This window comes from Diabrotica undecimpunctata, chromosome 7, assembly GCF_040954645.1.
Source record: "Diabrotica undecimpunctata isolate CICGRU chromosome 7, icDiaUnde3, whole genome shotgun sequence".
Taxonomy (NCBI): Eukaryota; Metazoa; Arthropoda; class Insecta; order Coleoptera; family Chrysomelidae; genus Diabrotica; species Diabrotica undecimpunctata.
In genome coordinates this window covers 141513920-141533717 of record NC_092809.1, presented here as the reverse complement: position 1 = coordinate 141533717, position 19798 = coordinate 141513920, and the positions used below count along the sequence as shown (strand labels likewise).

Below are 19798 nucleotides of genomic sequence, written 5' to 3'. Positions count from 1 at the left end.
ATTAATCATAACATCATGTTTGTTAACATTCTATCTAAATAACATGTCAAAACGAACCAATCAGATTTATGATAACCAGATGATAACTGACGTCTGACGCAGACATTCATTAAACTTTTTTAATGCAAACACAGTTTTAGCAAGAATTGGTTACGTCAAATAAGTAAATATACCATTCATAAAACGAGTGCCTATAAAATAAAACGATTAGAAATATAATTAGAGGTACTTACGGTAAATCCTCATTAAGGAATCTTTTTTAACACCATTGGGCAACATTAAGGTGAGAATCATGAAGTGTAAGCATCCATTGTGTATTGAAAAATGCAGAGAAAAGGCAAAACTAAATGCAGATGTAGTGCAATGCAAATGTATTGAAGATATTGGGATATTTGTTTGGGAATGGTCCCCAGCCCATAGTTCACCCGATACGAGAATAACTAATGATAATAAGGATATTTTATTTCATCCTTGCTATAGTTCTGGTACTGCAGCTGTGAGAGGAACCATACCATTTGAGAGAAATTTACATTATTATTGGGAAGTGCAAATGACTTCAAATATGTATGGAACCGATGTGGTGAGTACGTTATGTTAGGAATGTATCTGCCTGATATTTGATAAAGTATAATAATATTGTGTTTCATCAGTTGTGCTGTTTTTTTGCTTGATTTAAATATTTTTAAGTTAATATTAAACTGGTATTATTTTGTCATTTTCTAGATGGTAGGTGTTGGTACAGCAAAAGTTGTATTTGCTGACTGGAAATTTAGGTTCTGTAGTCTACTAGGAATCGATTCTCAATCATGGGGTTACTCCTACCATGGACTTATTCAACACAACAAATTAGTTAGGAAGTATGGATCAAATTTTGGGTTGGGAAGCTCTATTGGAGTTCATTTAGATATGAATAAAGGAACTTTAGAATATTTTTTAAATAGAAAACCTTTAGGTAAGCAATAAAAGAGATATATACATATTTGATATAGAAGTAAAATTAAAGCAAAACGTAAAAATCCGAAAATTTCTACGTGTTTGAAACCAAAATTTAAATTCTTACTTAAGTGCCTTCTATGATTTAAAAAGTAAGCAGACGATGAATGGACTGACATGGGGAATCTAAAATTGCATTCCACATCATATCAATTCATCTAAGCAAGAACATTTCATTAACTGGCTTTTAATACTCAAAATATGAGTAAATAAAGATATAGAAAAGACACTTAAGATTTGATTTCATGTATAGTGCCTCTACAATTTGCTTATATGTGTTTCATCCTTTCAGGTCTCATCAGATGGACTCAGTAGGAAGCCCTAAATGTGAAATCAAATATTTTCCATCACAGGAAGTAATGAAATAACTTCCTAAAGACACATACAGCGATATACAAGAATAAAGCCAAAAGTGATGATTTATAGGCACTATATGTGAAATCAAATCTTAATTGTCTTTTCTATATCTTTATTTACTCGTATTTTAGTATTAAAAGCTAGTTCATGAAAGGTTCTTGCCTAGATTAATCAATATGATGTGGAATGCAATTTTAGATTCCCCTTGTTGGTCCATTCATCTTGTGCTAGCTTTGTAAATTGTAGAATGCACAGCTTTAAGTAAGAATTTGAATTTTGGTTTCGAACAAGTAGAAATCTTTGAATTTTTACTTTTTGCTTTACTCTTAGATGTCACTGTATGTGTCTTTAGGAAGTTATTACTTCCTTTGATGGAAAAGATTTGATTTCATGTCTAGGGCTTCTTACACAGTCGCTCTGATGAGTGCTGAAAGGACGAAATATATATAAGCGAATTGTAGAGGCACTATATGGCAAATCAAATCTTAACTATCTATTCTAGAAGTAAAATATTTTTGTGTTGAACAACGAGGCGCAGGCCTTAATACATAAAAATACTGTTTAGGATATGTCTGAAAAAATACATAATGGCTGCTTGTGGCTTGCATAAATGTATCTCTTCATTCTAGTTGAACTTTTAATGTAACTATTTCCATAATTTCAGGAATTGCTTTTACTGGCATTAAAGCCCAGGAACTGTACCCCATGGTTAGTTCCACAGCAGCTCAATCTGCAGTTAGGTTAACCTGTGCAGTATCAGAAGAATCTACCTTACAGATGTTGTGTTTAGCCTTTATTGCAAAACACAAAAATCTGTACCAAAGTTATCAACAGATTCCTGGCCTTAAAAGGTTGTATGAAAGGAAGTACTTTTGGATTGGACCAAATTTTGGTAAGTGATTTATTCTTCTTATTTGTGATTATGGTGGTACAATATGGGGTGTTTCTTCAGTTATTCAGTATACAGTGGTACCTAGACATATAAGTTTGATTGATTCGGTAACCTTTCTCATATATCAAATTACTAGTATCTCAAAGCAATTTTCTTCATTGGAATTAATTTCACCACCTCAGTTGTTTTTTTAAGTGTTTTTGAAAAAGAAAAATTTATTTATAAATAACAAATATTCTATAAAAACACAATAAAAGAAAAAGTGAAGTGCTTATGGAAGCACTTAATTTGTATCACTGGTCTTCATTTTTTTCGTCACGCTTTGCTCGTTTTCACCTGCAGATCCTTTTAAAAAACTGTCCAATGAGGATTGTTTCTTCATCCCTTTCAGGATATTGTGGGAATAAATTAAGCAAGTTTTGTTGAACAACTCCGTTGCACCACTTGCAACTTTGTGTGTGACTTTTATCCACCAACTCTACAACTTTCTCCCATATTCCCAAGATCTCCCTTATATCTCTTGTAGAGATATCATCTTCAAAATCAATTTTTCATGAACCACTGTATTTTGCTGGGAATGTAAATCATTTAGCTTCTGGGTTGTCAGCTCCTGAGACTGTTCCTTGACGAGTTAGTTCACATCTCTGTCATCCACCTCCAGATCCATGAACTTTCCCAGAGAAACAATCTCCTCTACCACTGACACTTTGGGTTCCAATCTTTTGAAGGCCCTTTCAGCTACAGCATCAGGCCACAGCTTCTTGCAGAGGTTAAGGTCCTCGTTGTAATGCCCAAACATGCCTGATCAATAATTCTTAGACATATCATGATGTTAAAGTGGTCTTTCCATAACTCCTGAAGGGTAAGGTTTTTGTTCTCCTTCACCCCAAAACAGTGCCGAAAAATGTGCTTGATGTACAACTTCTTAAAGTTTCTGGTAAGTTAATGTTTTATTAAATTTGGAATAGCTTTAAGTATTTTGAAAGTGTGATTTCAGTTTCCTTGTATATTTTCATTACTATTACTAATTTTGAAGATTCAATAATAATAATTATTATCTGTATTCTCATTAAATTACAATAATTTGATCAGTTGATGAAGTTCACCAAGATATTTTATTTATATATTTTTTTCTTGTTGCAGAACAATATGGTTCAACTTTCTTCAGATATTTGGCAATTATTTGATATTGAAAAAATAGAGAAAAAAAATTCAAGGCTGTGTGTAAGTTTTCTACAAGCATACGTTTGGTGGTAAAGATATTACCACTATAATTAAGTGAAACCGCCTGCAGTGGGCAGGACATGTAGCCCGGGCCCCTGAGTCAAACATGATAAAAAAGATTCTAACAGCGGAACCCGTGGGAATGAGAAGATGGGGTAGACCAAAGCTGAGGTGGATGGACGGGGTAACACAAGATGCCAAGAAGATCGGAGTCGGCAACTGGAAAATGCAAGCGATGGACAGAATAGAATGGCGTAGAAAGCTTGAGAAGGTCGAGGCCCTCTAGGGGCTGTAGCACCAAGATGATGATGATGATGTGTGTAAGTTTTGCTGTTTTAAATACGCCTTTCCAAACGCAACTCTCATGACGAATCATATATTCAAGCAATGTTCAAAATGTCCTTTGGAAACTAAACAAAAATATGGCATATGAAATACAATTGAGTTTGAAGTTTTCGACATCAAAAGAAAAAGAAGATGACAAAGATATCCTACTAGAAGCATTAGATGATACCAGTCTCCCTTCAACTAGCAAAAACGATACGTTATCAATGTCATCATCTTCCGAATCTATATTACCATCAGTAAAACGCAAGAAAGAAACATTGAGCGGGTTTTTCGATAAGATAGCGGTTTAAGAGGCTGCTAAAGCTGATGAAACATTAGCTAGGGCTCTTTATGCTTCTGGTGCCCATTTTTCTCTTTTCAAAAATAAATATTAGGAACGGGTTTATCTTGAAATAACTTATGGAAGTTATTCAAGAAATAGGACCACAAAAATGGTTTGTAATAGTGACTGACAATGCGAGCAATATGAAAGCTGCTTGGCATATTATAAATACAACATATTCTCATATATCTTGTGTTGGTTGTGCAGTTCACACTCTGAATTTACTACTAAAGTACTTTATAAAAGAAAATTTCTTTGAAAAAAGAAGTAGAATCTAAAAAAATTGTAAATATTTTAAACAGCACCACATACTTAATGCTGCATTTAAAGAAGTACAGGCTGAAAAAATCCCACAAAAAAAGAAATTTATCTCAAATTACCTGCAAAAACAAGATGGGTTTTGTGTTTATAACAACTGTGGATTCGCTTTTAAGAAATAAGGAAGCTCTGTAATGTACTGTATTAGTGGAAAACCTGCAGGTAAAACAAAATATTAAAAAAAATGTATTAGATGATGTGTTCTGGCAAAACAATATATTAAACAAATTCTGCATCCTGTATCAAAATCGATAAATTTTGTAGAATTGGATAGATCCATGTTATCAGAAGTGCCTTTTATCTTTAGGAATATAAAAGGTACAATATTAAATATTTCCCAACAAGTTGACCAGACTAGTTCTCTTATCGAAAGCTTTCTAAAATATGTTGAAGAATGATACAAGTTTTGTTATAAGCTGATTCCCTTTGCAGCCAATCTTCTTGATGCTCTCTTTAAAGGATAACAATTGAGTGAAGACCAACTAATGGAAACTATAGACTTCATTTCTGAAATGAAATGGCTCGTTCACTAAATCTAGATGTAGAGAAGGTGGTGGCAAATCTAGCCAAATTTAGAACAAAAACTGGATTTTTTAGTTGAAATTATCTTTATGGGATATTGCGGATAGTACTCATCATGTTATAATATGGTGGCAAGGTTTGTTTACATCGCATCCACCAATTGCCTCGCGAATTTTAAATGGACCTCCATCTTCCGCCTCTTCAGAAAGAAACTGATCTTGGTCAAAAGAAATAGATTATCACAGGATAAAATTCAGAAGCTGGTTGCTATTCCTTCAAATTTGGTTATAAACAAAAAACAGACATTTATTTACAATGCTAGACCAGATCCACTTTTAGAAGAGACTGACAAAAATCATGTGGTTTTTCCGTCCAGGATGATGAAGCAGAGATCCAGTCTGAATCAGATACTTGGTGTGAAGATTCAGACTCAGATGAAAATATACCACTGAGTGCTTTGGTTAAATGACGTGCTTTCTACCTTTGAAGTTTTGATACTTTCAATTATTAGATAATAATTATAATTTTTGTCCCTATATACCTGTATATACATTGTATATATTAATAGATATTATTAAAGTACGTTCCTGTATTTATTTTTACAAAATTTAAAAGACTTTAAAATTGATATTTTTTCACGTTTTAAGTCTCAATTAAAAAATATTTAAATTTTCTCATTTTTTCCAATATTTCCAATGGTCTGGAAAAAACGGAAAAACCTGTTTTTCCCAATTTTCCCGTTTTTTCCTATATGTTAAATCGGAAAATAAATGTTATGTTTTGTAAATGTACAAAAAGCAAAAAAACGCGAACCCATTTTCAAAAATGCTTCGAAAACGGGGGAAACAAGTACAGACTGGGGTCTAGTCTGAGGTGCGAGAAACTGTTAAACACGGCACACGATCCTCCCAACAAGCGGGCCGCATTTTGGGGTCGTGTGCAGCGGTGTAGTGTATCTCAAAGCAAAATATTGCTCGCTCGGCCTCTCATATCTCAAAACACTCTTATATTAGGGCACTCGTGTATCGAGGTACCACTGTATAAATTTTAGTCTCTTGGGCCCCTAGATCCATTACACTTAAACACTGTTCACTACAGATAAATATATGTGTGTGTGTAAAATAAAAAAAAATCTTATTGTGATGTGCTATGACACTAGAAATTTTTAATTTGAAACTTTATTTTTCTCATTTTCCAGAAGAAGACAAGATAAAACGCTTAGCAAACTTAGAAGACAACTTGATGTGTCCTTTAAATTATGAAAACTTTTTGAAATCCCATAAGAAACTAAGAACCACGCCTTGGTTCCCTTCAGATTTCAGTAGTGACGTTGACACAAGTGACTCAAATGTATCGAATGCATCTTCTGATTATGATACGCAATGATACATAAATGTGATATGCCGCTCCATGATTTACAAATTATGCGTCTGTTGTCAATACGACTGTGATGAATCTCAAATTTAAGTTTATAGCGCCGCTAGGTTTTTCTAACAGTAAAGTGAGTTTGAAAAAATAAAAGAATAGGTGTAAAATAGCTCTATAAAAATGAATCTAGTTGGTATTTCTAGAAAAAGGTGAGTTGTATTTTGTGTCAGATATTTGTTGAATTATATAATACATTACTATTTTGCTTAGATGCCAATTGATATTATTGCTGTCGGTATCTTTGAGCTTATAGGAAATATTTCTACTTAATGAGGTAAAAAAATGCTCTAATTTTGTTACTTTTCTCAATTGTTTTTTAACTTTTTATTCAAAACATTTCTCAAGATGTTTTGGTTCAAAACTGACTATAAATGAGGTGTCATCACACCAGACTTCCCTATCCAAGTAAGAGAAATATTGACAGGGTTTATGTTACTACCTATAATTGTTGTAGACTTCGATCAATTTAGCAACTAGACACAATTAAACTTTGTTAATACTCTTGAAACTTAACACATAACAACAATTAAATTAATATACTAAAACACTAAAATAATATACAAAATAACCTAAGAGATTTACGTGTCTATTTATGAAAAAAGAGAAAGCATAAATCCTTTGTATTGCATTTTATCATTTTCAAAAAATTCTCCCTATCTGATACATGTGTTGCTTTTCAACATATGTCAAAACTGTAAGCAATTTGTTCTCAATTAATGCCGTCTATCAAAGGCTAGACTAATATCTTTTATATAAGTAGAAATATTTTCACAAAACCTTCCGTTGACTGATTTTAGACGTTTTTTAAAGACTTTTAGACCCAAAAGGAATCATTTTTATGATTTGTTATTTTTACCGATTTTTAACTAATTTTTTTTATTTATTGATATTAAAAAAAGTGATAGAAGTATATTCGATTTTAATTTTTGACTTTTATGTTTAGTGAGTAAAATGTACAGTATAATATGGTAGTAGGAGTTTTATTTGTATAGATTTCTATACAAAAAGCGATGTGACTAATGTTCCAGCATCCGTCAGGGATTTGTACAGCTGGGGCAATTGAATAGTTTACACCCTTACATATCTAGTAGGCGATTTTTTGAATTTTACCTCGTTCAAAAACACCTTTTACGCCAAAATGACGTTAATTACCATGGTGGACTCAGAGTAGGTTGATTCAAATTAAAAAACCAAAATAAATGTATTTTACAAAATGGTAATTGTAGAAAGAAGATTTTTTAAATAAAATGGATTATATTAATAACGAAAATAAGGAAGTCTGTGTTAAAACTATCCATTTTATTTTAAATCTATTTATATTAAACAGTAACACAATTAATATTTGGTGGATTATTGTCAATAAAACTTTGCAATCTTCTGTTCATAAATAGCACCAATCTTATGTTATATTTAAAAAGCTGCTCCCATGTCTGTCCAATTGCTTCCCATAGTTTAATTCTATTCCGCATCCTAAGGTTTCTTTCATTGAATTTCTTTGTCAACTCTGCCCACACATTTTTGATGGGGTTAAGGTCTGGACTCCGGAAAATCCACGGAATAACATTATCATGAGTTTCTTTCAACCTTCTCGAAGGTGCTCCCGGACCTTCAGCACTTATCCATCCATATTATGTTGACCGAGAATCCTTTATTTTATTTCTTAAATGGCGAGTTTACCGCTCATCAAACTTATGATTTCTCGGCATATAAACTCTTGTTTGATTTGTATAAGTATACTTAAATGTTTATTACATTCTTTAATGTGCCGGAGAGCCAAATTTTTGGACGACTAAAACGTTATATATTTTTTATCAACCATCAACTCGCTTGCGAGTTTTTTCGCTACTTTTCTTTCACTTGAAAAGCGTTTTTTGGCTTCAGATGCTCTTGAATATGCTCTGAGAGCGAAAGTACTTGGACAAGATTTAATAAAAGAAATGTGCTCGATATCTGCCTTTTATTTGAAAAATTTATATAAACTCTTATTCGACTTTCTTAAATGATTGAAATGATCTAAACACGTTTTTATCGGAAAATGCAACGTTAGACTAAAAGTTGTCTTCCCGGTTTATGAATTCATTATAAAATACAACTCGTCTGCTCTTGTGATCATCAGTCAAAAAAGGTTTCCTTGCAGTTGCAAAAAGCTGTGGTAAAAGAAGCTTCTCTCAGATAATCTAGTAACACCTCATCTTGTTGCTCTATGGATATCTTCTGCCCTCTTGAACTACCCAACCGTGCTATAGAGTGAAAATGATCCCATCTTTGTTTGATTTTCCATATGCACACACGGCTCACACTCAAATCGGCAGCAACTTGCCTTTGTGATCAACCTTCTTCGAGTTCGGCAATTGCACCTGTTTTTTTGCGCTTCATTTAAGTGCATTATAGTCATTTTGGACGCGTTTAATAGCTTTTTATTTTATTTTTCAATACGCTCGAAATTTTGACAAGCACTTTGACATTTAGCAAATCCGTACAACACTGCGGTTTCACGGCATTACAATGTAAAAATGAAGGTGTAGTGTAAATTATTTAGTGACCGCAGCTGTACATACTCCATAAAGTGACATAATAACATTTTTTAAAGTTTGAATCAAGTTTCAAGTTCTCTGTTGGATCTAAAAAATATCAGGGTGGTTTCAAAGTTGAAAACAAATTATGTTGGTTGTACTTGCAGGTTTCTCATATTTTTAGATAGGTTTCTGATCCATGTTTTCCTTTTTTACCTTGTGTAGTATGCTGCCCTGACATAAAAACATTCCTCGTTTATACAAATTTAAGACTGACAACATGGTAATTCAGCTACTTTGTGATCCACCTAATGATTACGAAGGCAGAGTAGAATATGCATAATAACATAATTAGCTGCTACTTCAGCTACTTAATTTACCCAATTATCACGAAGGTGGAGTAGAATAAATACATTAACAGATATATGAATGAAGATTTGGTTTTCAACATTCAAAGCGGCTTCAGACAGGGGAAAATCAATGAGGAACTGATTAATAATCTTAGATACACTGACGACACTGTTGTAGGCAGATGTATAGAACATTCGCGATTGGACAGGAATACGCAGTGCCGAACAACTATTCCGATTAGCTGAAGATCCGCCAACGTAATTGCCGACATTAGAGGGCTTAATATGGCACCGAAAGAAGAAGATTAATCAATTTCTACTTTGCTGAACACTTTTGTGGACAGTTGCATTGCACTGATTAGGAACAGTATATTCTTAACTGACCGGTTCAGTTCGTACAAATCTAGTCTCATTGAAAGTTGAGAGTAGTGTTTTCAAGTGATGGTTTTACCTGTATTAAGATATTCAATCAATAAAATTCCTTTTACTTTCCAAAACGCTGATGCCATGATCTTTCCCGCCGATACCGGGCATTTGGCGCTCAAGAACAGGCTTCTACCTAGTTGTGTTTGGTCTCGAGGATGTAATGGTGAACCTATCATCCATTGTAACGTACCGACGGAAAAAATCGTTTTACTTTATCTTCGTTTATCCACCGATCATCCAAAACCTTTGTGAACCACCTTTATCCATCAAGCACTTAATTTTTCGATGATTTCAGATGAAGTATTAGTTTTTGAATCATCTCTGACACGTTCACGGCCATGTTTAGTCCCAATCATCTACTTCTTCGCTGTAGAAATTTATGACAAAAAAATACCTATTCGCTTTTACTAGCCCCAAACGATTTTCGATCGGTGTTATACCTTATACGAATTTGATTGCTGCAAGGTACTCAATGTTTTCCATTTTCAACATCAGACACTCTCCAACTGTTTCAAATTGTATTTAGTTAACAACTGCCTGGAATAATCATAGAGACGTATATATTAACATAGACTGAGCAGTCTGAGCATAGACCTAAGTGACGATACCATCTTTTTTTTTTCGTTGTTCGTTTTGTCTCACTCTTACAAATAGTAAAACTACGGCAGTATGTTTTAAGTAGGGAGACGTAGAAGTATGTAAACTTCTTGATACAATGTGCTAGAAAGAAATAGAACGAACAAACGCAAGCGTGTCGTCAGCACGCGTGGCCGGTCCGGTATATGTTAATATACACGCCTATGGGAATAACCTGGAATTTTACATAGCATCTACTAACAGGTGCAAAAAACATAAAAAAAAGTCACGCTAATATTGCTTCCATCTCTAGGTGAAATCAGTAACTTAGACTGACTTAGTATATTTTACTGCGCCCAATAATATGTTTATTGTCAATTTTCTAGAAATCTATACAAACAAAGCAATGGAAACTTCGTATCTAAAAAAAACGCCATTTTATGGAAGCATTCGATTGAAAAAAAATAGAAATAGGGGGATTTAAATATTTTTATATTTTATTAGGGACTTAACATAAGAAAGCTAATTGATACTTAGGGTTATACAAAAATATATGAAAGAATAGGAAATTATGTTAAAATTTGAATGACTTTATGAAATAAACAACTTTTATCATTATTTGGCTGTTTTTATTCTGCACTTCCATTGGTAAGTTTAATATTTGTATGTATATTATTCCACGTTCAATGGACAATGCTCAATATATTTAACAGTATTCGCCCACAAGAAGACATATCATCTCCCGATCATGACTCATACGGGCCAAACACCAAAAAAAAGGCTGTGTAACTAAAGCAAAAATACAACACCAGGCCGTAAGAGCATCGAACATTAATAAAAGGTGTAGAAGGCCCCAAACAATTCTCATGTAGCATATTTTCAATAAACACAAAGAGAGTCAATGCGACTATCAAATTTTGCTACTTTTATACCTCTTATAATAGCAAACACATAAAAAAATCCTGATAATTGTAGAATTTCATTCGCTAAGTAAGGGACTGGCGCCATCCCTAGCCGAATTTAATGGGCATTAAAGGTCTTTTCTTAGACGTATATATTAACATAGACTGAGCATGCCAGCAACGAGCAGTGACGGCGTCTTTTGCGGTTGATCATTGAAACTTCCCACTCGCGAACAAGAAGAGACGCTGCTATAGTTACTTGATGTAAGATACAGACACAAGTAACAACGATAATGTCGTCACTTAGCTCTACCGACTGCTAGGCCTATGTTGATATATACGTCTATGGGTCTTTTGCTATATTGTTTTATACGAAACAAAATAAACTAAACAAGTGATAATTAATAGTTAGGTAAAAGTGTCTTTTGTGAATTTTACTAACATTGGAAAATATTTGCTTTTTTCATCTAGACAAAAAATCAAAAAATAACATACTCTGTAGTACTATCGTTTTATTAGCAAGTTGCGCCAAATCTATGCAACTTACAGTTCCTTGGCAATGTTCTGAAACTTCTTTCTTGTGGCAATATTATGTTTATATGGGATTAAGCCACAATTATTGGTTGTAATGAAAATTGCATTTTTAACCAACTAATGTTTGACGTTTCGACTTCCACTCTGGAAATCGTTCTCAAAAAAGATTATTTTAAAAAATTCTGCGAAAAATGTATAACCTAGTTGGGTCAAATTTCAAACAATAGTTGATCAAAAATGTAATTTTCATTACAACCAACGATGTAATATACAGGGTGAGTCATGAGGAACTTTACATACTTCTACCATATGTAGAGTCCCTCAGGGAGCATATCATGTGGCCACTAAAAAATGTCAACTCCTCTTCTTTATTAATTAACAGGGTGATTTGTGTAATTGACCATTTATTTCATTTTACTGTAGTGTTTATACGGCTCATTTGATTTTTTAATTTTTGCATGATACAGTACACTACTATCAAGCATTCGACTGGTATTAGCTAAACTAAAAAATTCCAGGACTGGCTTTGGAAAAATTAATTTAGGGATTCGTATTAAATATTACACCCTGTATATATTTTTTTTTAATGCAATAAGTGATTTTCAAACTACATAAATAATAGCCAATGAAAACGACATATGCGACAATGTTGTCGCACTTTTATTAAATTTTTAGTGAACGATCAAATCTTACCAAAAATAGAACAACCATAATGAAGTATCAAATTATAAGGTATTAATTTAAACAAATGTTATAAATTTCAAACATTTTAATTAAAATGAGTTCCTACAACATAATCTAATACGTAGAAAATTAACATCTTTACTGTCACTTTGTATTATCTCTACGATAGAATCAATTGTTTTTCAATTTTAAATTTTTACTCATAGATCGTATTGGGGCATTATTTTCGATAAATAATAAATTAAATTGATTAAAAAGTCAAACCTCGTGTATGTGTTAGTTTTTGTTGATTGTAAATGATTAAAATTTGATGTCAAATAATAATACATTGCATCAACTGTACTAAATAAAAATAAATCTAAAAAAGTTTAAAATGAAGGTTGGCGTTGACCGTTTGACGTTTCTTGATATTTTATACCCATTGTCATTATCAATTGTTATTTATGTGTACAAGAATACATATTTCTTCTGTCATATCTACGTTAAGTACATTGTGTTAGTTTTGGTAGAGCTTTTGTTACTTTCGTTCAAAATGCCACATCAGTTTTCGACCACAGAATATGCAGACATAATATTTGTTTATGGATTCTGTAATGGGAATGGTAGGGCTGCTAGTAGAGAATATCGCAGGAAATTTCCTAATCGTCGAACTCCCAGTCATCCAACATTTGGGTCAGTTTTTAATTATTTGCGACAAAATGGCACTTTTCCTAGTGGAACAACAGAGCGACATGTAGATGAAGCGCAGGAAGATGACATTATGGACGCCGTTACTATGAACCCTACAATAAGCACTAGACAAGTAAGTCGAGAACTCAATGTTACTCAATCAAAAGTAAGTAGAGTCTTACAAAAAAATAATCTATACCCATATCACATTCAAATGGTTCAGCGACTACATGCTGGAGATGAGATCGATAGGTTGGAATTTTGTGGATGGATTAACAATAATCGACCAACGCTATACAGGACACTATTTACAGATGAAGCCCAATTTACCAGAGACGGGATAAATAATTCACGAAATTCACATGTGTGGGCAGAAGAAAATCCCCATGCCATTCGAGAACGTCGTTCTCAGTTAAGGTTTTCGGTTAACGTGTGGATTGGTGTCATAAATAACCAATTAGTAGGTCCTCACTTTTTTGATGATCCTTTAACAGGGCAGGTCTATTTGAACTTTCTACAAAATATTTTGCCGAATTTGCTTGCCAACGCGAACGTTGCTATCCGAGGGATGTATTTTCAGCATGATGGGGCACCCCCACACTTTTTACTGGCAGTGAGACAACATCTCAATAATGTTTATGGCAATAGGTGGATAGGACGAGCAGGTCCTATTTCGTGGCCTTCAAGATCCCCTGATTTCAATCCCGTTGATTACCATATTTGGGGACGATTGAAGCAACTAGTTTACGCAGTGAATATTAATAACCGACAACAATTAATTGATAGAATTATACATTGATACTATTCGGCAACAAAAATGTGTACAGGCTGCAGGGTTCCATTTCGAAAATCTATTTTGAATTATTTTTATTTTGTTACCATTATTATATCTTTTTCAGTTCTAATTTATGGGTTTATCATAACTATGTACATATTTTTAGTTTTTTTTTAAATTGTTCTTCGTTATTGTTAGTAGTTACTGTTTTTTGTTGTGTAGTGACTCAGTTTATCATTTCAATTAAAATGTTTGAAATTTATAACATTTGTTTAAATTAATTACCTTATAATTTGATACTTCATTATGGTTGTTCTATTTTTGGTAAGATTTGATCGTTCACTAAAAATTTAATAAAAGTGCGACAACATTGTCGCATATGTCGTTTTCATTGGCTATTATTTATGTAGTTTGAAAATCACTTATTGCATTAAAAAAAAATATATACAGGGTGTAATATTTAATACGAATCCCTAAATTAATTTTTCCAAAGCCAGTCCTGGAATTTTTTAGTTTAGCTAATACCAGTCGAATGCTTGATAGTAGTGTACTGTATCATGCAAAAATTAAAAAAATCAAATGAGCCGTATAAACACTACAGTAAAATGAAATTAATGGCCAATTACACAAATCACCCTGTTAATTAATAAAGAAGAGAAGTTGACATTTTTTAGTGGCCACATGATATGCTCCCTGAGGGACTCTACATATGGTAGAAGTATGTAAAGTTCCTCATGACTCACCCTGTATAATATCAAAATTGGATGTCGTGCAATTAACTTTAAATAAAGGAAATAAGGTAGACCATCCATCCTGTATGAACTTTTTATAAAAGTTTTAAACTTGAGTGACCGAGCATACAACTTTTTAAGTTTTACTACACTACACGAGACTAAAATGTTTTTTTATTCAAATAGAGCTTAGCCCCGAACAGAGGCGTTTCTAAACACAATTTTAACGATTTCACTTTCGTACAGAGTTGCTGCTTTATCGGGATAGAAAAAAGGTAGGAAATTATGAAAAATGTAAGTTTAACATTAATACACTGATGGACAAAAATATGGAATATTTTGAAATTATCATAAATAGGTTCAATATGTTGGATTTTTCTTCTTCTAGTGCCGACTCCAATAATGAAGGTTGGCTATAACTATCGATATACCTATAATCATAGGCAAATAATACAAGATAGACTGTCTGCTGGAATACAGTGGCGTTCTCCCAGTGCGACAGAGAAAACAGTTGCAAAGCAGCCCCCCGCATCTGTCTAATGAGCCGGGTTTATCGACCACGTAACCTTCTCATTGGTCACTTAGGTCGCGTGGTCGATAAACCTGACAAATTAGACAGAGATGAAGGGACTGCTTTGCGTCAGTTTTCTCTGTCGCACTAGGGTAAAGGGCTGGTATTGTAACGATCACAATGAGTATATTATATCTATGGCTATAACCATTGCAAATTCGTCTGTATTTCTTGCTTTTCTTAAAAGCTTCTGTGTCGCTCCAGTATAGGATATTTGTCGTCTACCAGGACCTATTTTTCCTTCGATTTTACCCTTCATAATCAGCTGCAACAGCTCGTACTTATCATTTCTAAGAATGCTTTAAGTTTGCTGTCGTTCTCCTTTTAAATGGTGGTCAAAAGTTCTCTGTCTCTTCCCACTCTGTGCAAATCCATTTAGTTCGTATTATGATCGGTCCATGGTATTTTCAAAATTCTCCTAAAAAGCCACATCTCAAAAGCTTCCAGCTTTCTCACCAACAGTCCAAGCTTCGGCACAATAAAGAAGAATAGAGTGGATATAACATTTTACCACCCGACATCGGATTTGCAGATTGAGTCTTTGGTTACTCATCTTCAAAAAGGCTCTGGATTATTCTATTCTTAATCGAATTTCGGATTTCAATCTTCAGTAATCCATACTATTAAGTACCTACTTCATTTAATTAAATTTAAATTAATTAAATGGCATTTTATAGATGTATTCAAACTTCATATCATGGAATTAGTAAATTGTTGTTGAGTTCATAATGAAGATGAATCACCCTCAATTATTGATCCAATGATAATTAACTTTAATCTAGTGGTAAAACTACGCTCTTTAGAAGAATATTGGTAACACAAAGAAGTTAAAATGGCTTTTTAAAAAAATTTATTGTAAAAAAATACACTATTATGAAATAAGAACTTACTGGAGTACAAAATTAGTTAGATTCGTCTGGAGCTTTGATATCCTTAACGTGCTGGAACGCAGATATTAAAGCTGTGAGTTGAATATTCTCATTAGCACCAGCACACAATCTATATTCAATCTCGGCCATTTTCTCGAGCAGATCGATCATAACATCGAACGGAAACTCGATTCTATGGACGTACTTATGTACCTCAGTAAGTATATCGTGCAAGGCCAGCCCTTTAATCATTTTTAATTCTTTGATGTTGTTGTATGTAGTTTTGAAGTTTTCGTTCAGCAGCCATTTGACGATGCTCTCGATGTCTGTTCTGAGCGGGTGACCCACGCACGTATACACATTGTCTTCTGTAACTTGTTTATATGCCAACCATGTACTTTGTAGCACGTTTAGTACTTTTCGCATATCACCATTTGCTAGAGTAAGTAAAGCCTTTTTGCCGTCTTCTGTTACAGATACTCTGAAAGACAAATAGATTATTTTATACGAGAAAATATATATGTGAATGTAAGGTCTGCAAGGTAATAGTTAGTGAGACTGAGAGACAAACTTTGAAATAAGAAGCCAAACCAAAATAGGGTAGAGAAGAATATGAATTAACAGAAAAAATATAGGAAAAATGAGTTGGAACATAAAAGGATGTCCCAATACAATTTGGTAATATAAGCTAGTAATATTAGAGATACTGCAGTTGAAATAGTTATGAAAAACCTCACTAAAGAGGACCTGTTGATGATCAAACGAAGCCCAAGCAGAAAAAGAGAAGTGTATAGGTAAAGGGGGGGTATAATATCGCGTAGGCCACAAACATGTAGAATGGGTCATACAATAAGAAATGTAATTAAATGTACGGTGATGGGGAAAGCTGAAAACTATTTAGAAACGGTCAGCTGTCCACTCAATAGAGTTAGTTGCACGTAGTAAATGAAAACTTGAAGTAGATATTTTTTCTTATAATTTTGTGCTCTCAAGGTAAGTCGTAATTTTAAAACAAAGTAAGATTCTTAAGTACAGGTAACTTCATCAATTCTTTTGTGGTATATGTCCATATTTAGTTTTTAATTTAATTTTTAATTATTGAAGCGATGGTTAGTAAACGAAATCAAGGTCGGTAGGGGTTAAGATCGCGCAAATATGCGCGATATAGCCCTTTACTTGTTTTAATGACAACTTTTTTATAATCTTTTTTCTGGGTTTGGGTAAAGAAAATAATCATTGCATGGTATTAACTATTTTTGCTTTATTTTTACCAAATCCCAGGAAAACGTTTAAAAAAAGAAGAGAAAAGATATTCACGTTTATGGATAACGTTTCCTTTTCATTTCAGATGGTGGGAAACTACAAACAAAAGAATCAACTAACAATTCTGGCGCATTGAGCAGCTTAATAATGCTATAGCTGCAATTAATACAGGTGCTAAATTACTAGAAGCAGTCACTAGAAATTTTAATATTCCGGAGTCAACAATACGTGATCATTTAAGGCAAGACATTTTGTCTGCATGGGAAGGAAACCAGTATTAAAAAAAAAACAAGAAGCGGAGTTATCACATAAAATTGGGGAATTTGTTTTATGGAGTTACGCCTTGGGAGTTGAGACGAATAGCTTTCGATTTTGCAGAAGCTAATCATTTGAAATACAGATTCAATAGAAACAAGAAACAAGCTGGCAAAGACTGGCTAAGAGGATTTATAAAACGGAATCCCCAGCTAAGTTTTCGTCAGTCAGAAGGAACTAGCATAAACCCTTCAGTACTGAAGCTGTTGGATTTTTTTTATCTTGAAGACGTTTTGAACAAGTTTAAATTTAAGGGCGACTGGATCTACAATGTTCACTGGATGTGTTGTTCTTGAAATGGCTTAAGTATTTCCACTGCAACTATGTAAAATCAACTCGGGCCGATCCAGTTTTGCTGGTGTTAGACAATTATTCGAGCTATATATCATTGGATATTTATAATTTCTGCAACGAAAATTACATTGTGCTCTTACAATACCACCTCATCCGTCAAACCACCTCCAGCTCCTAGATTTGACATTTTTGGGCCTCTTAGAAAAGCTCTCTCTGCCATTTATGGTTCTCATATGCTTTCGACTGCACATGAGAAGATAACGGTGAACGATCTTGCTCGCTTATTCAATCAAGCATACATAAAGGTAGCAACTATGGAAAATCGAATATCAGGTTTCAGAACAACCGGAATATTTTCTTTTAAACCAACTAAGTTTTCAGAGGATGACTTTGCACCAGCTGAACAGTTTAGAGAACTTGTTTTAGAGGCTGAACGAGGAGAAAATGAAAACATTTCTGAACCAACACCATCAACATCAAGAGAACAGACACTAGTGACATCAAGAGTTACTGCGAAACAGGCAACATCGACATCAAGAGCTTCTGCGGAGCAAACACCATCAACATACACAACCAAACCTGGTCCTTTATCTTCATATTCAGGTGTCGTTAAAGTATCACATGTAGCTCCTATCCCAAAAAAAAACTCTTTAAAAAGTCTATTACAAAAATAAAGAAATAACAAATCATAAATTTGGATTGCCACGTCAGTGAAGGATATTCTCCTGGACAAAAAAGCTAAGCGAGATGCGAAAACTTAAAAGCAAGCAAGGAGAGAGCAGAACGGTAATAAAAAAGTTAAAAAATTGAAAAGAAAAATTAATGTTGCTAAGAATAATAAAACTAAGTGAAAGAAAAAAGACTTCTTGAAGATGAAGATGATTCTGAATCATCCATAGAAATAGATTCATCAGATAGTAGCGATTTGAATCTTTGTGAAATCGAATAATATCACAATCCTCCTGTAACCATTGAAGTATGCATTATATACGATGAATTAAAAAAAACAAGGAACTTTCGTATCACTGAATTGGGTGTGGAGTATGGGCCCATTCAGCTTATAGTGGTTGGGAGTCAGCAGCAGGTTTTTAATGCGATGAGTGCAAATAAAATATTAAGAGAGCGAAACGACGTTTATTTTAATACAATATTTGAAAAACCTTTTAGGTATATTGATAACGTGTAGACTGTTTCTAAGTTTATTAAAAATTTCTTCAAATTATTTTTATTTTATGTTACTTTTCCAGCTCAAATAACATGCACGATATTGCCCACACTAGCTAAGCGATATGAACCCACCGGATGGAAAAATACCACGAAAAGCACGTGTTGCGTATTTGTAATATTTTAGTAATATATTTTTAAATTCTTATAATATCTTGAATCAAACATATTTGTACAGAGTTTACCAATTTGTCCACTGTTTACTGTGTAAAATGTAAATTTCCAGGATGTTTCTGCTTAGCCCCGCTTAGCTTGGCTGCTTAGAGGTGTTCAATAATACACCAAATACAGGGCAATAAAACTACTTAGTCACACCATGACAAACTAGGAGAGAATAATTGATAGACAACTCCATGAGCAAACCCAAAAATCAGTTAGAAAAATAAAATTTGAAATACTGTACTTACTTTTCTTCATCGATGACGTAGTTCAGTCTTGGCATAATCTGTTCAGGAGATAGAGGACCAAATCTAAATCGAGTACAACGAGACTGAAGTGCAGGTATGATCTTGCTCAGGTAATTGCAAATTATACAAAACCTTGTATTTTCCGTATATTTTTCGATTACTGTAATAAAAAAAAATTAGAAAACTTAGAAAATTAGAACACTCAAGTCTAAGTTTTTCCGAAACGATGTAACGTTGTAAACGTTACCTTTTGGTATCTTTCCGAAACGTCTTCAGCTATTTGACATTTTT

The 19798-nt window shown here is 33.5% G+C and overlaps 2 protein-coding genes across 2 annotated transcripts in view; one reads left to right on the top strand and one right to left on the bottom strand.

Annotated features, from left to right (window-relative positions):
• The first annotated feature begins 123 nt into the window (after window positions 1-123).
• Window positions 124-10887, top strand: LOC140445931 (SPRY domain-containing SOCS box protein 3-like). The gene is made up of 4 exons (XM_072538376.1): window positions 124-580; window positions 724-952; window positions 2015-2242; window positions 6175-10887. The coding sequence occupies exons 1-4, from the start codon at window positions 293-295 to the stop codon at window positions 6360-6362; spliced, it is 933 nt and encodes a 310-aa protein (XP_072394477.1). The 5' UTR covers window positions 124-292; the 3' UTR covers window positions 6363-10887.
• A 5083-nt stretch (window positions 10888-15970) lies between these two features.
• The window catches only part of RfC3 (replication factor C subunit RfC3), a 36706-nt gene continuing 32878 nt past the window's right edge, over window positions 15971-19798 (bottom strand). The window contains exons 5-6 of the mRNA XM_072538375.1: window positions 19508-19667; window positions 15971-16485 (exon numbers count right to left, since the gene is read on the bottom strand). Coding sequence (XP_072394476.1) covers window positions 16038-16485; window positions 19508-19667 — 608 coding nt within the window. The 3' untranslated portion in view covers window positions 15971-16037. The remainder of the gene's footprint in view (window positions 16486-19507; window positions 19668-19798) is intronic.